This window comes from Arachis hypogaea, chromosome 19, assembly GCF_003086295.3.
Source record: "Arachis hypogaea cultivar Tifrunner chromosome 19, arahy.Tifrunner.gnm2.J5K5, whole genome shotgun sequence".
In the NCBI taxonomy this organism is placed as follows: Eukaryota; Viridiplantae; Streptophyta; class Magnoliopsida; order Fabales; family Fabaceae; genus Arachis; species Arachis hypogaea.
Window position 1 is genome coordinate 5,102,693 of NC_092054.1, and position 16,125 is coordinate 5,118,817.

General features: G+C 34.9%; 1 protein-coding gene across 3 annotated transcripts; it reads left to right on the plus strand.

Annotated features, from left to right (window-relative positions):
- The first annotated feature begins 11,821 nt into the window (after positions 1-11,821).
- Positions 11,822-15,289, plus strand: LOC112775458 (F-box/FBD/LRR-repeat protein At5g56420). 3 transcript variants are annotated; one of them, XM_025819074.3, is made up of 5 exons: positions 11,822-11,973; positions 12,568-13,433; positions 13,522-13,671; positions 13,757-14,058; positions 14,954-15,289. In XM_025819074.3, exons 2-5 carry the CDS (start codon positions 12,582-12,584, stop codon positions 14,961-14,963), a joined length of 1,314 nt encoding a protein of 437 aa, XP_025674859.1. In that variant the 5' UTR covers positions 11,822-11,973; positions 12,568-12,581; the 3' UTR covers positions 14,964-15,289. The 3 variants fall into 3 exon arrangements, with proteins under 3 accessions (XP_025674859.1, XP_025674862.1, XP_025674861.1); XM_025819077.3 differs by having other exon boundaries at positions 11,830-11,961; XM_025819076.3 differs by lacking the exon at positions 11,822-11,973 and having other exon boundaries at positions 12,009-13,433.
- The last annotated feature ends 836 nt before the right edge of the window (positions 15,290-16,125 follow it).

Sequence of the window (16,125 nt, forward strand, 5' to 3'; positions counted from 1 at the left end):
GAGCAAGTGCATTTATTATTTTTTGTTAGTAATTAACTAATAATATTTAAAAATGTTGATTAAAAATATAGTGTTTGGCTACTAAATAAAATGTATTAAATTACTAGCTAAAAGTATTAGCCATTATAAATTAAAATTACTATTCTTAAAATGTTTCTTTTTTAGGATATTATAAATTAAAATTTGATGATTTTTTTTAGATGTAAAATTAATTAAACTAGTATAAAGATTTGAACCAATTATTTTATAAATTAATATTTTATACATAAAAATAACTAATCATACATTATTATATTCAAAAAATAATTAATTTTGAATCTATTAATTAAAAATTTATTTAAAATTTCTGATTAAATAACTACTTAAAACTTTTTATATACTTACAAATTAGATATTAAAAAGAGTAAATGATCATTTTTAACTATAAAAGATTTGAACATTGATAAAACTGACTACGAAAGAACTAAATAAATTTTATTCTCATAAAAGATGATTTATGTTTGACAAAAATATTCAATTATTAAATTTTTATTAATTTTATTTAAAAAACATATTAAATTCTAAAATTGATCCAACCACCGATTATCTTTAACTTCCTGCTATGCTGGGCTCTAAGCCAACAAAAATTTATATATGCCATGCTCCAAAACATAAACAAGCTCATCCCAATCAGGGTTGGTCATCAAGCCTTCAACAAGAACACTCATGTCAACACCAACGGCAAGCTCCGTGTGATGATCGTACCGACTCAAGCAATCCCCCACCATGAAAATCCAAAAGCAAACTTTCATATCTTAAAAACCTCACCTTTCTCACTTCATACGTGTAATCCTAAAATTCCTTATGTCCCAAACCTTAATGCTCTTATCAATCAAAGCAGTTATAATCAGGCACGGATCTAAGGAGGCCACGTAGTGACTTGACTCCCAAAATTTTAAAGAAGTATATATATATTACGGAAAAGCTCTGCATAGGACTTGTATGCTTTACAAGTTCATTACACAATAAAAACTAAAATACGCGCTGCTCCACATACATTGATTACACGCGCTATATAAGATCCCACGTATATCTAACTACCAAATTTAAAATATTTGTTTCCTTCTTCGTTTTCGTTATTTTGAGATTTGGTTGTTCTTCTTCTCGCGCGTCTTCCCTCGTTCTTCTCCATCGTTCTTTTCCTCTTCTTTTTTCAGTGGTATGTTCTTCGTTTACGTTACTTTTTTCTCTCTCTGCAACTCGAGCTTCGTTTTCTATTTTGATTTGTTGTTTTCTGAAATCAAAGTTTGAACTCGTTTTGAAGATAATGGATCATTCCACCTCAGATTGTCAGCTGAATCCAGGCGAAGTGGATTATGAATTTGAATCTAACGAAGTTCCTGAGGTTTGATTTACATAATGAATTTTCTTTCAGTAATTTTTATAGCATTGTGTAGTTGAAAAATTGGTGAACATTGACTGTGAAACTAACACGTTAACATGAATCTGTCGATTCAATGTATTAGTTGTGATTAATTACCTGGAATTTATAGCAGACGCTCGGGTATAGATCAGGTCTTTTTTTGGGTGTATTTTTGCTAGAAGTGTGGGTGTATCTACACTACTGGTTTTGTTATTTTAATTGAGTTGTTGTTGTTCAGGTGTATTATATCAGACATGATTGGGTGTGTTTTTAGTTTTTGACATGGTGTATTCTGCAGCCTGTGTATTTACTGTTTATGGCTTTAAAGGTCATTGTGTAGTTGAGTTGTTGCGGTTCGGCTGTATCATATTAGGCATGATTGGGTGTATTTGAATCATATCTATGGGTGTATTCACAGTTTCTGACACGGTGTATTGTGCAGCCTCTCTCGGTTGTTGATGACGAGCTTGTTCCGAAGGTTGGAATGACCTTTACCACCCTTGAAGATGCTGGAAAATTTTACAGGAACTACGCCAAGGCTGCAGGTTTCTCTACAAGAGTTCGGTGCACAAATAGGAAGGGAAACGAGATTAAGAATCAACTGATTACATGTAGCAGAGAGGAAAAATGGAAATCTAAAATATCTCCGACCGAGAAGACCAATCCTACAGCCGGTTTAAACTATCCTGCAAGAATTTATATACACACATTGAAGGATGTCGGTGCTTGGATTATTTCAAAGGTTGTGCTCGATCATTCACACCCCTGCTGTCCAAGCAAAACAGAGATGCTCAAACAGCATAGGGAACTAAGCATGTCCATTCGTCGTACAATAGAGAATAACGATGAGGCCGGTATCAGACCAAGCAAAACATACCAATCATTTGTTGCGGCTGCCGGGGGTCACCGCGAGTTAAATTTTATCGAAAAGGACGTGAGAAATTACATTACGAGGGAAGTGCGAAATGTTTCCGAACAAGAAGATGCAAAGGAATTCGGAAAATATTTGTTAAGAATGAAAGAGAAGAATCAGAATTTCTTTTTTGAGCTCCAACTCGAAGAGGATCAATCGATTAAGCTGGCTTTTTGGGCCGATGCAAGAAGCAGAGCCGCCTTTGAGTATTTCGGAGACGTCATTTCATTCGACACCACCTACAATACAAACAGGTAACAAACTGCCCCTGTTTATGATGCTAAATTAATTTATTTTTACGAATCCACAGCAGAGGTGTATATTGGCTGTCTCATTGGGTGTATGCGAAGCATTTGTTGGGGTGTAACTAATGATTTTGCATTCTGGACCATGGTAATTTGTTTCAGGTATAATTTGGTCTGTGGTTCTTTTGTCAGGGTGAATCACCACGGTCAGTCAACACTTCTCGGATGCTCTTTGATGAAGAACGAAGAAATTGAATCATTCAAATGGTTATTTCAATGCTGGCTTCGTTGCATGGGAGGAAACGCTCCGAAAGGGTTTCTCACCGATCAGTGCGCATCAATGAAAAGGGCTTTAAAGGCCTGTATGCCAACAACAATTCACTGTTGGTGTATTTGGCACATCATGAAAAAGATTCCAAGCAAATTAAACGGGTACAAGGGACATGCCGATATCGAACAAGAAATGAGCCAAGTTGTTTGGAACTCTCACAGCAAAGACTCATTCGATAGGAATTGGAACGATTTTCTGCTGAATTTTGGTCTTGCAGACAACAAGTGGCTTTCAGGTAATGTCTTTTTAAAATCTGCAGCAGAGGTGTAAATTGCATGTTCCCTCTGGTGTATTTACAGTCTATGTTTGGGTGTATTATGCAGATCTGTACGAAGACCGTCACATATGGGTTCCTATCTATCTGGATCACCACTTCTGGGCAGGGATGAGAAGCACACAAAGGAGCAAGAGCATGCATTCATTTTTTAACAAGTATATCACCCGGAACAGCTCGCTTATTCAGTTCGTCAAACAATATGATAATTGCCTCGGAAGCAGGGAGCAAGCAAAGAGAGAATCAGATGCTGCAGATTTTCATACGATCATACCGTGTGCAACCAAATCCTCCATTGAAGCTCAGTTTCAAGAGGCGTACACTCATGCAAAGTTTAGGAAAGTCCAAGCGCAATTCAGAGGAAAGGCGAATTGCATCACCAGATTAAAGAATTCCGCTCTAGGCTATTCAGTATACGAAGTCGGAGAACAAGTTTACAGCTCAATATTCAACAAGTTCGTGGTTACTTATGACTCAGTTGCAGCCGAGGTAAAATGCCAATGCTTATTATTCGAGTCGAGAGGGATACTGTGCCGTCACGCACTAAGCGTGTTAAGCTTCGAACAAGTAAGCCAAGTGTCACCTAGATACATACTGGAACGATGGAGCAAGAAGGTCAAGAGACGACACACACACATCAAGAGCAGCCACGACGAGCCACTAATGGAGCCAAGAAGCAAGAGGTTCGACCAATTGGTTTTTCGTTCGCAAAATATTTGCGAATTTGCCTCCGAATCGGAGGAGCTGACTACAATTCTGCACCGTGCGTACAATAACATCATGGCCGAGATGGAAGCATTAAAAGCCAAAAGGAATGGGACATCTTCTTTATCCCACGAAGACGCCAACTTGGAATCCGTTAACGAGCTTCAAAGCCCGCCAAGGATTCGAACAAGAGGACGTCCAAAAAACAGGCTAGGTTCAAAGCTGGAGAAACAGATCGCAAATGCCACAAAGAAGAAGAAGACGAAAGTTTTAAGCGAGGTAAAAGTAATGTTCTTTAAATTTGTGGCGATTGAGTTTATTTTTCTCGTTAATAGGTTAGCTAATGTGTGAGTGTTATATTCAGATAAACCTGTTTGATGCTACATCAGCGGCGCATTCAAATTCCAGCCAATATCAAGGACACGTTATGAATTATCAGTTCAGGGTACAAGCAGCAGGGGATAACTCTTTGGGTGTATAGTTTTATAGAATATGGGTGTAAAAGCACTGTTCTTTTGGGTGTATTTTTGTTAATTCACAATTTACATATAGACACATATTTAGATACATATAGAACAAAAGCTGTAAAAATTCGCAGGTTATGGGTGTATATTTGATTTGATGTTTTTCTTCATATTTTAGTACATGTAATTCATACATTTTGAATACAGCACAGACAGTTTGGATGTATATTTTATGCAATCTTGGGTGTATTATTAGACTTGCGTTGGATGTAACAGTTTATAATTTGCGTTTATATATGCCTTGATTTTTCCTTCATATTTTACCACTTGTAATACAGCTTTTGAATACATCACAGACAGTTTACCAGCACAGATAGTTTAACTATGGGAAAAAATATACATGGAATAGAAGTTGTTGATAAATGGCAAATATTTACATCATTTGTTCAATTTACAAACTACCCAGCAGTTGGATTACGCAGTTTCTATATCAGCAGAATTAATCTGACAAAACGGACTCAATAATACAGAGGATGGCTTCGACAGCCTTATAGCACTACTCTCTCTAATTGCCCGATCTCTCTGTTTATTCATCTCACTGAATAGTATCCGGGAAGCATACTCCACTCTATAGTGGTCCACCTCCTCCTACAATTAAAAAGTATATTCTGTTTAAACAGCAATATTAATTCAGTAAAGTAATACAGAGTTATATAGTTCTAAAGACAGTTACCTGTGGCCAATTATCCCATTCATACTTCCCCTTTTTGATGTTTTCTGGCTCAATTAACTCCATCCACTTCATAACGTAGATAGCGCAGTCATAGCTGAAAACGAAGAAAATAAATTACAAATCTCATTTACGAAAGTTTAATGTTCAGAGTCACAAATTTATACCTTGTTTTTTGGCTTGATATTTTAACATATGATGCTTTAATTTTCTTCTCGTTCTCCCCTTTCTGTAGAGGTTCCCCGCCGGCATATGTTATCAATCTTGAAAATACATATCCCTTAAATAGCAAAACAAATCAGTAATATGCCCGAATAAATGCACAAGATACACCCAACTGAATGGACAATATACACCCAACACAACTAACGAAATAGACCTATCTATTAAAGTAAAGAAGACAGAGGCAACTTACAGTGAATTTATTAATGTCCTTTCTCTCATCGCTTGGAGCTTTTTTGTGTAGCGGGTCAAGTATATGACATTTCTGCTTTGTTGTATTTATTAGCCATAACCACCAATGCCCCGAGTGGCAAACAGGAGCAAAAATCTGAAGGATTGCCACATTTCAACAGTGTGTTATTTTATTTGGCATATAAGTAAATAACCGTACTAACAAATTTAGCAAACGAAAACTTACATATGGATGCGAAGTTAATTTTTTTCTATCTATGAAGGGAATGAAACTCGGGTAGGCTTCCACCCTGAATTCCTTTTTCGTTTTCGGTGATATGAATTCCCCCTTTGGGTGATCCGAAAGCGCCATACTCTGCAAGAATTGCGAAACAAGAAATGAAATACTAAACTTACACCCAATCGAACGTAAAAAATACAGCCAAATCAATACATAAAATACACCCAAAGTTCGTAGAAGTAACACTTACCACAATATCGGGGGGGAGACAGTATATTTGTTCTTGAAACCTCTTTTCATTTTTCTGGTTGAGGATGAGGCAGATGGCAGATACAATCTAGAAATATATGCCGAAATCAATTTTACATTAATAAACATTGCAGTTGAATTTGGTATAAAAACATTAATGTTATTCTAATATTACCTGAGTTTCTATATCACTTTTTGCCTGGAGGGATGCAAGGTGCATTCTCATCAAAATGTATTCACCTTGGGCAACGAGAGTGCACATCTCCTCATACTCGTTAGTATTGCCATCTGCGTCTTCCTTCAGTCTCGTCCCCCAGATGTAGCACTTTTGTTTCATATCATCCGTAATCTGCTTTGTTGTCCCAGGAGTTTCAAACTTCCCAAAACTTTGTCCCCCAGTCTCCCTCTGAATTTGTGGACTTTTGTTTTTTCCCTTCGCCGCACTGCTTGCTATGTTTTGGACCAAATCGTCCAATTGTTCTATCAAATTTGCAGCTTCAGGAGATTTTGCCATTTCTGTCTCCTGCGTTGACGGCCCCTCCTGGCTTGAATCAGTCAATCCAAGGCTGAATGATGGCACCCCTGGATCTGTTTTAGGAACATGGGTTGATGTCCGTGCCATCATCAACAGGGCAGCAGCGTCTTCTGCAGCTGGATGACTGCGTCATCATGTATAAGAATAAGAATAAGAATAAGAATATACAGATGATAAGCAAAGATTGATTTTAGTCTGATGAACTTACATTTTAGTTGGAGCTGGGGGAATCGTGGGTGTGGTCTCTTGAAGTTGTTTGGGGGTTTCAGGAGTGCTGCACAGTTACAAAAAATTAATCATGGCGTAAAAAAAAACTAATCAGGAACAATATACACCCAAACTGTTAGCAAATATACACCCAAACTCTAAACAAATATACACCCAATACTATTTCTTACGTTTCTGTAGTCCCTTCAATCTGTAGCATAGGGGTTGGTTCAAAATCTGTCTCAGTGGTTGTTTGGGATGCAGGCACAAAAACCTGAATCGGGACTCTAAACAAGAAGAAAAAAAAAGGGTTAACAACGCTTTTGAAAATAATAAGGTTATAAGGTTTAAATATTCTTGAAAAACTCACATTGCAAGCGCATTCGACGGTGTCTGTTCCCTCACAACCATCATATTCGAATCAGACGGACTCAACCTAAAATACACCCAAAGAAAGTCAAAAAATACACTCGAACAATTCAAAAAGAAGACAGGCTTTGTTTTTTGAGAACTTACATACTTGCAGTTTTTGCTTTTTTTTCCTGCCTTTTTTTTCTTGAATAAAATAATAAAGGGCTTTTTTTTTTCTAAAAAATATATATACAGAATTAGAAGTAGAAGGGTAATAGAAGAACAAAAGTAACGGTTATTTGAAAGAGAAATTACATGCTCTGTGACGGCTGGTTTACACTACTCTGTTCTGTGCGTCCTTGAGAGGAAGGATCATCACTTCCCAAGTTCACAGCCGGTAGTCTAAACAGATTTCATGTTATTCAGACAAAATAAGATACAGGTATAAAATACACCCAAATGAATGCACAAGATACAAGCAACCGAATGGACAATATACACCCAACAAAACAAACGAAATATCCAAACTTAGTAAACAACATACACCCAACTTGATCCACAAAATACAGCCAAATGGTTCCACAAAATACACCCAAATGATGATAACAAGATTTTATTGAATAATAAAGCTTCTTACGTTTCAGACGACACATAGCGACCTTCTGTCGATCGCATGTCAGCTTGGTTCTCCCTGCAAAACAAGAAACAATTATTAGCATACAAAACACACCAAAATATGAAATAGACAGCCCATCAAGACATACCCCTCTGCAGCAGATTTATCAACGTTTTGCCTTAGCCATTCATCTAGTTCGTCACTTGATATTTCATATGTCTCACTACATTCATAAAAGAAGATGTTAACAAAAATAATTACGATGATAGACGGTAATATAGCTTACGAGGTACTGTACCCGTCAAAGTATTGATCTTCTTTAGGAGGTGAATCCTCCACAACAACTTTTTTCTTTTTTGGTTGTGTTCTGGGTGGAAAAAAAAGAGTACCAATCAGAAATAAAAAATTAATTTTATTACAGAATATTATCCAAAGAAGTGCTTACTTTTTTGGTGATGTTTTTGTCTTTTTCTTTTTCTTTTCCTTCTCCACCGGTGATGATTATTCGCTCCTATAAGTTAATAAGAGACACTTCAGTTAATACACGAAATCTTAATAATGAAGCCAAAAGAAAGGAGTAATAATTTCAGGACATTACTCATCACTTGATTCAGATTCAGATTCTGAATCAGAATCGGACCTCTCTTGACTCTTTTTTCTTTTTCTGGAGTCCATTCTGGAAGGCAAACAATCATTATTTAGAACATACTAAAAAAAACACGCAAATGAATGCACAAGATACACCCAACGCAGCAAACGAAACACACCCAGCTTAATAAACTACATACACCCAACGTGATCAACAAAATACACCCAACTTGAAAAAGCAATTACACCCAAGTATGGTACTTACTTTTTTCACTGTTTGCTGCGGTGTTTTGTTCCTGAATCCTCTGAGTCTTCTTGAGTCTCAGACTCAGAGGTAGAAGTGTCACTGTCAGTAGTTTCTTTCTCCGAAGACGATGTTGAACTCGCCTTCCTTTTTTTTTGATTTCTTGTTTTTTTTCTTTTTTTTCTTCTTTTTTCATTTTTTCTCTTGCTCTTGTCTCCGCCATCTTCACAATCCCCTGAAACATTAGATATTTTAGCTAGCAGCATATTATGTTTACTTACCAACATTAGATATTTCAGGTAAATAAAATACAACCAACATATTATGTTTACTTACCAAAATTTCCTCTCTTTCTACAGTCATTCTTTCCACCAACTGCTCCTTAGTCCAGTTGGCAATCCAGGGCTTTGGTGGTCTTTCAGCCCTCTTCTTGCCTTTGTTTTTTGAAAGATGAAAGTAAATTATCATCAGGGCGAAGAGGCAGCCATCAATTGCCTTCTTCTTTTTCTCCTTGTAGTCTGTGATGCCCTTGATCATGAAGGTCAAAACATGCCCCCCAGTTTCTCTCCGATATGCCGTCCATCTTAAAAATTGGGGCCAAGTGCACAGGCGATATTTTGTTTATCGTCGTTGGCAAAAGGAACGCCATCTGTATATAGAGGATGAATATCCTCTTGAACATCAGGCGTTCCTCTTCGTTGCCAACGCCGATTTTTCCATCATTTCATCGATAAGACTTTTGAGGGTCTTACCCTGGAATCTTCTAAAAATTATTTTGTCATCATCAGAAAGTTTCTTATACTCAACTTTCTCAGGAAACAGATCTCCTACAAAAAGGAAAACAACAAAGTATCCAAGTCGGTTCAAATACACCCAATCATCAACTTAAATACACCCAAGCATCAACTTAATATACACCTATATTTTTAAGCTAGTTACCTGTTGCATTGATGCCAAGCGCATGACCTATTGTTTTTGGTGTTATTTGGAAAGAACCATATCCTGTTTTTAGTTTGTTGTCCCCAAGTTTGAAGTTGTTTGCTAGCTCCCTTAATAGTTGGTGATCCACCCTCAGTGGTGGGATGTGCATCAACCCACCGAATCTGAGATCCCTCACAATCGCCTTCTTCTCCTCACTCATGTTTCTGAACTTATCACTTAGGAGATGTGTGGCACACTTAAGGTCTTTTGTTTGTTTTCTTGCTGTCATTTTCTCTGAAATGAAAAATACACCCAAAGACATCAGTAAGATACACCCATATATAACAGTAAGATACACCCATAGGTATGATTCAGATACACTCATTGATAACAGTGAGATACACCCATAGATATGATTCAGATAAATCCATATATATCAGTCAGGTATCACTCAAACATGCTTCAATATCAAATTAATTGAGATATCAGTAAGATACACGCATATATGAGTCAGATACACCCATTGATAACAGTAAGATACACCCACATGTAAGAATCAGATACCCCCATTGATAACAGTGAGATACTCCCATATATATGATTCAGATATAGTATCCATATATATCAGTCAGATATCACTCAAACATACTTCAATATCAAGCCACATTACAAGTTCAAGCAGTATACACCCCCCAATCTACGGAATAAACCCCAAAAATTATTTACCAGAAGATCTAGAACAACAAGAATAACAGGATAACTTAGAACAACAACGTAGAAGAACAGTGTAACAAAGAAGCAAGAGTAACAGTAAACCCTAGAACAACGACGTTGAAGGAAAGCAAAACATAGTTTGTAATATGGAAAATATACAGGAATCTTAATGAACTTACGTTGAGTATTGTTGCTTTGTTTTCTCTTCAAATTCTTGATGGAGAGTTTGATGGTGTTTTGACGGAGGTTTCGAACAATGACATGTATATTTTGAACTTTGATCTTCGCTCGAAAATAGAAGGGTTTCCTTGTTTTCGAAGCGTTTTAAGAAGTGGAAGAAGTGGAAGAGTTTGCCATACGTAACCGTTTGTGTTGAGCGCGTGAAGTGACGTTCCATGTAATCTGTGTTGATGCGCGTGACTTGTATTTGGGCTGGGCCAACTTGTAAGCTTGTAAGCTTGTATGTGTAGCCCAGCCCTATATATTATATATATGAGATATATATTTGATAAAATAAAAAATATTTGATAATTTTATTTATAATTATTTTTAATAATGTGATAGGTGTAAGTTTTAATTATTTCTTTTAATGATATTTTATTTAATCAATTTTATGTTATACGCTCAAATCTTTATACTTTTTTAAATTAATTTTTATTTATTTATTTTTATGGATATAATAACTTATATCATTTTATTTTAATAATTATATTATCTAATTTAAATATTTCTTTTTTTGTAAAAAATATTAAGTTTTCTTTTAAACTTATATGGTTGAAAAGAAAACTTTTACCTTACTTTTTTATGATAACTTATTTCGACTAATATTTTATTTTGGGAGTTGTATTTTATATTTTATAAGAATTTCAGTACCTTTAAGATAATTAATTATTTTTAAATTTTTGAAACTTATTATATTTCTTTTATATAATTGGCATGTCAAAAACAAATTATTGAATATATATATATATATATATTAATAAACAGATATGCTACACATTTAAATTTTATTGTCATCTAAGTTTAATCAAGCGGGCTCAATACCAATAAAAATCACTCTTATTAAAAGAGCGTATATATACACTCAAAATCTCTCCGAAAAACCATTCTTCTTCTTTTCTGATGCTACGTCTTTTTTTTTTCTTTTTTTTTGTTATCTTTCTCTTTTGTTATCATCACCAAATACTAATAACGCCAACATTATACTAAAACCTTTATTGGTTTTGATTTTCTCTGGTGACATCATTAAATAATTTCAATTTATTTCTTAGGTTATTTGAAGTTCATTTAGATCCAAAAATAAATTCGATGTGTTTTTGTTAATGATTGAGTCTTTTTGACTGCTTATTTAAATCTGAACTAATTTTGGTTCATTTGTGTGTTAATTTTAATTCACTTGATGCCGATGATAAGTATTAATCAAATTTTTTATTCCTTAAATAATTTCGTTTCTTTTTTTAGTTTAATTGACATTTATTTGGATCTAAAAATAAATTTGATATATTTTTATTAATAATTGAGTTTTTTTGACTGTTTGTTCAAATTTAAACTAATTTCAGTTTTTATTAAAATTCATAAATATTGATCAATTTTTTATTTTTTAAATAATTTTAGTTTATTTTTTAATTTAATTGAAATTTATTTAGATCAAAAAATAAATTCAATATATTTTTGTTAATTATTAAATTTTTTTTAGCAAAAAAAATAAAATTATTCATGATCACCTTATCCTTCCTTCTTCGCTATCTTTTGTTCTCCCTCAATGAACCCATTTTTTAATTGACAGCCCCGGTTGACTCCTCTCCTCCACACAGTACGACGAAGCCCTAGCCATCAAGGTGAAAATCCTGGTACTACTTACCATCCCCAATGCCATGCATTTTTTGTTTTCTTTTAACCCAAATAATGTTGGCTTAGTAGTTATTACGCATTCTCGTTGTTCTTACATTTTCCCTAATTTTTTATCGTTACTCTTCACTCATACACTAATATAGACAAGTTTGAACGTTTAAAATAGGCTGTAACATCCTCTGTAAATTTTGATTTTACTTTTAGGGTTATTTATCTCCTTTCTTGATTCTCAGTCTTTCTTGCATTTCTGTTCATCTCCCGATTTTACCCTTCAAACGATGAGTGTTTTACTTTCTCCCCGTATTTCGATTTGCTGTAATATCATTAACTAACATGAAAAAAAAAATGTTATTTATACCGAAATTGGTGTCTATGTCTATATGCCTATATCAACCTCACTCACTCTGGTATAATTATAAACCCTAAAAAAGTGACAACAGAAGAAAATCATTTTTTTTTTCCATTTCATAGCTAGGGTCTGAAGCAGAAGTTTTTGTTTTTGTTCTTTTATGGACATAGCCATTGACTTATCTGACTCTTTGCATATGATTGACATTTTGTTTGACCCACTCAAATGGCTGAAACATGTACAGCATAAAAAAGAAGCATGGGCACAGACATCATCAGCAGCCTACCAAACTCGTTGTTGTGCCACATCGTCTCATTCCTCCCAACCATAGATGCCGTGGGCACCAGCTTCTTGTCTCGCCGGTGGCGCCACCTCTGGAAGGATCTCCAAGCCTTTGATTTTGATACCCAACGCATTGGGAACAATGAGAGATTCGTGTCTTTTGTGGACACAGTTCTATCCCAGCGCAGGTTTTCCGACATCCGAAAGCTCCGCCTCATTTGTGGGGCACACTTAGATAGCGGCAATGCCGTCGGAAGGTGGGTGCGAGCTGCTCTGGGGCCTTGCCTTCAAGAAATGCATCTCCTTTTGTATGGTGATGTTAGTAGCAACTATGTTGATGAAATATTCACATGTGCTTCGCTTGTTTCTCTCACCCTGGTGGCTAATCTTGTTTTGAATAATATATCTTCGGTTCATTTGCCTCTACTCAAGAATTTATCACTGGGCCCAGACGTACCTGTTGACCTCAACCTCATATCTGCCTGCCCTGCTCTTGAATATCTTTACTTCATTTTTGATGCATCGTTTTATCCTAACATTCACTTGCTCTCCCCCTCTTTGAAGAGGCTAAGATTAATAGAGGCAAGAGAAAGAGACTTTGATGATCCCATAATCACTGAGATTCAAATAGACGCCCCGAATCTTGAGTACCTCCGTATATACCTTGAAGAATCGTGTGTAAGGACTTTAGTCATCAGTGATTTTCCCAACATGATGGAAGCTTCTATTGATATTGCTCCCAAGGCTGAGCATGTTGATTGGGTACCCAAACTTCTCCAGGCACTCTCCAAGACGAAGAAGCTGGCTTTGGGGGGATTTACCACCCAGGTAATATGCTTGTCGGTGTCTCATAATCCGTTACTCATTCTAACTTGCTTATTGGAATCTCTAAACGGTTGTGTTATCTTTCACACAGTGCTTGGTCAAAGCTCCAAATTTACACTTCCCAGAATTTAGCTACTTACGTCAACTGAGGATTTGTTTTAGAAGTTTCAACTCTGGAGTCCTAATAAAACTGCTTTGCTGCTGCCCTAAGCTTCAAGTACTCAAAATTGATAACAATGGGGTATAAACATTTGCATAATTCCACCATTTTCTATTTGTTATTAATTGCCTGCATCCTTTGACAATTTTTTTTCCCATGTTGTCAGGTACAGTATTTTGGTGACCAAACTCCCCGTACTGAACCTAGCAGTTGGACACAGCCAGCCAGTGTACCTAATTGTGTTAGGTCACACTTGAACATTCTTGAATTTAGAAGATACCCAGACTCATTAGAGGAACGTGAATTTTTGGCTTATATCTTGCAAAATGCACTTGTTTTAAAGACATTTATAATCTACACTAACATTGGTTCATTTGAAAAGGAGAAAGAGCATATCCTTAATGAAATATCTGTCTTACCGAGGGGCTCTAGCATATGCCAAGTTGAAGAATTCACGTATTGCAAATGGTATGAACTCTCCTCTGCTCTGTGGTTTGCCATATCAATACTATCTCGAGTAATATAAATCTGAGTTTTCCTTATGAGGCATGTTTAAAAAATTAGTATGAAAATTGTGAAAAGTGAACCAGGGTCCATTCTATATGTGAAAAATTAGTTATCTTATGGAAAGAATCATCTGTTATACTGCCATTTTATATAGGGTGTACTGGCATATATTTCACTGCTTCCTCATGTTTGCTGTCTGCACTTTTAACTAATGCTGTAGAATTTTCTTGAATTAGTTCTTTTGTGATATTACATGAAATTGGGAAAAGGCTTTGTTGTTTGTCGTTGACTTGTATATGAAATTGGATTTCATGTATTTATATTATACAAAAATAAAGTGTTGGGTCAATACAATAAGATTATAACATTTTAAATCGATCTTTTTCTAGGATTTTAGATTAAAAGCAACACATGGAAAAACATTATTGGTATTCTAAAGGTAATTTAATTAAAGAAGACAGAATTGTATTTGTTAGGATTTTATGTACATGATTACACATTTTTTATTTTATATATATATTAGAATGATTGTGATATTACGTGAGATATATGCAATCCTTCCTTCACATGAATTATGACATGAATATTTGGTAAAAGTTTATTGATAATGCAAATATGTATGAATCGCGAATCGATAATGTAAACTGGAATTATACATATTGATGATATGCAAAATTAAATTTTAAATCATGGTCAAAAGTGCTTAAAGCCTTAAACAGAGCCTTAATTCTTGCGATAGAACTGTTCAACCTGCCCCGTTTGCATTATGAATCACACAGATGATATAAATATTGTTTTCTAATAGTTTTTTCTTAATCTGGCTTTTTACATTCAAGTAGTTTTTTTCTTTCCTCAGGCGGCTATAAAGGAGATGACTCCTATTGCTTCAGCATGGAAGTGTGAACTTGGAAGGGTGGATTATGTGAAGTATAAGAAGACTCGACATCATGCTTTTGTTCTATGCAACTTTTAATTTAAGCAACATAAACATAAGTTGTTGATGTTATTTTTAAACTCTTTTTTTTTTTTTTTTTCCAATCAGATCTAGCTACCTAGTTGACAGTATTTTCCTTTTTGAAAGTTGCAGTTTAAACACTTTTATGTTCGGATCTATCTTATATTTGGGATTTGATGTGGCATTTTGGACTTAAAATGAAATGCAAATGAATGCGAGCATTGGACTTGTTCTTAATATTGGCCTTCCAACTTGTTCTTAATATTGGCCTTCCAATAACGCGCTTGTAAATCTCATCAATCTGTTGGGAGAACAAAGATAGACTGCTCTAGTTGCTTTCAAAAATTAATTGAAAAAGAAAAAAACAAGAGAGGTTTATATATATATATATATATATATATATATATTAGTTGTATTGTATACTCAATTCACAAAGAAAATATACTAAAGAAAAAACTATGAATAAGTACACAAAATTAACACATTCTTTGTGTTTTGTAGCTGGTATGTCTTAAGACCGGCTAATTTTCATTTTCACTGTGAGAGGAGGAAATGCAGTTTTCCTTTTCATAATATTTCACTTCAAAATGAAAAGACTATTTTACCCCTAGTATATTAAAGAAAAATTTACATAGAACTCTAATCCCTTCTCATGTTGTACCAAGTGCAAATTGAACAACATAAGTAGATTGCTATATTACTAATAATAACACAAGGATCAACAGAGGTGTACACTCAATTGTTCTTTTATAGAATTAGTTATTAATCTAATCGTTTTAAATTGATTAGAGGAAATTAAATAAAGAAAAATGAGGAGACATGCAGAAGTGTACATGAATTAACCCAAGTTTCATGACCACCATGATTATAATGGCACCTTCTTCTGGACAGAAAGAGAGACAATTTTTCTTAAGAGTAAACATGAAACTCTGTAGAATGGATGATGTGAAGTATAGGAAGACTTGACGTTGTGTTGTATAAGCTCTATGCAACCTTTAAGCAACATATATATATTAAGTTGTTGATGTTATTTTGAAACCCTTTTCTCCTTTTTCTCCCAACCATCTCTAGGT

Excerpts from the sequence above, each read along its gene's own strand:
- LOC112775458 (XM_025819074.3), top strand. The coding sequence starts at position 12,582 with ATGGGCACAGACATCATCAGCAGCCTACCAAACTCGTTGTTGTGCCAC. Across the intron at positions 13,434-13,521 it reads TGGGGGGATTTACCACCCAG|TGCTTGGTCAAAGCTCCAAA; the intron begins GTAATATGCTTG and ends TCTTTCACACAG. Across the intron at positions 13,672-13,756 it reads TCAAAATTGATAACAATGGG|GTACAGTATTTTGGTGACCA; the intron begins GTATAAACATTT and ends CCATGTTGTCAG.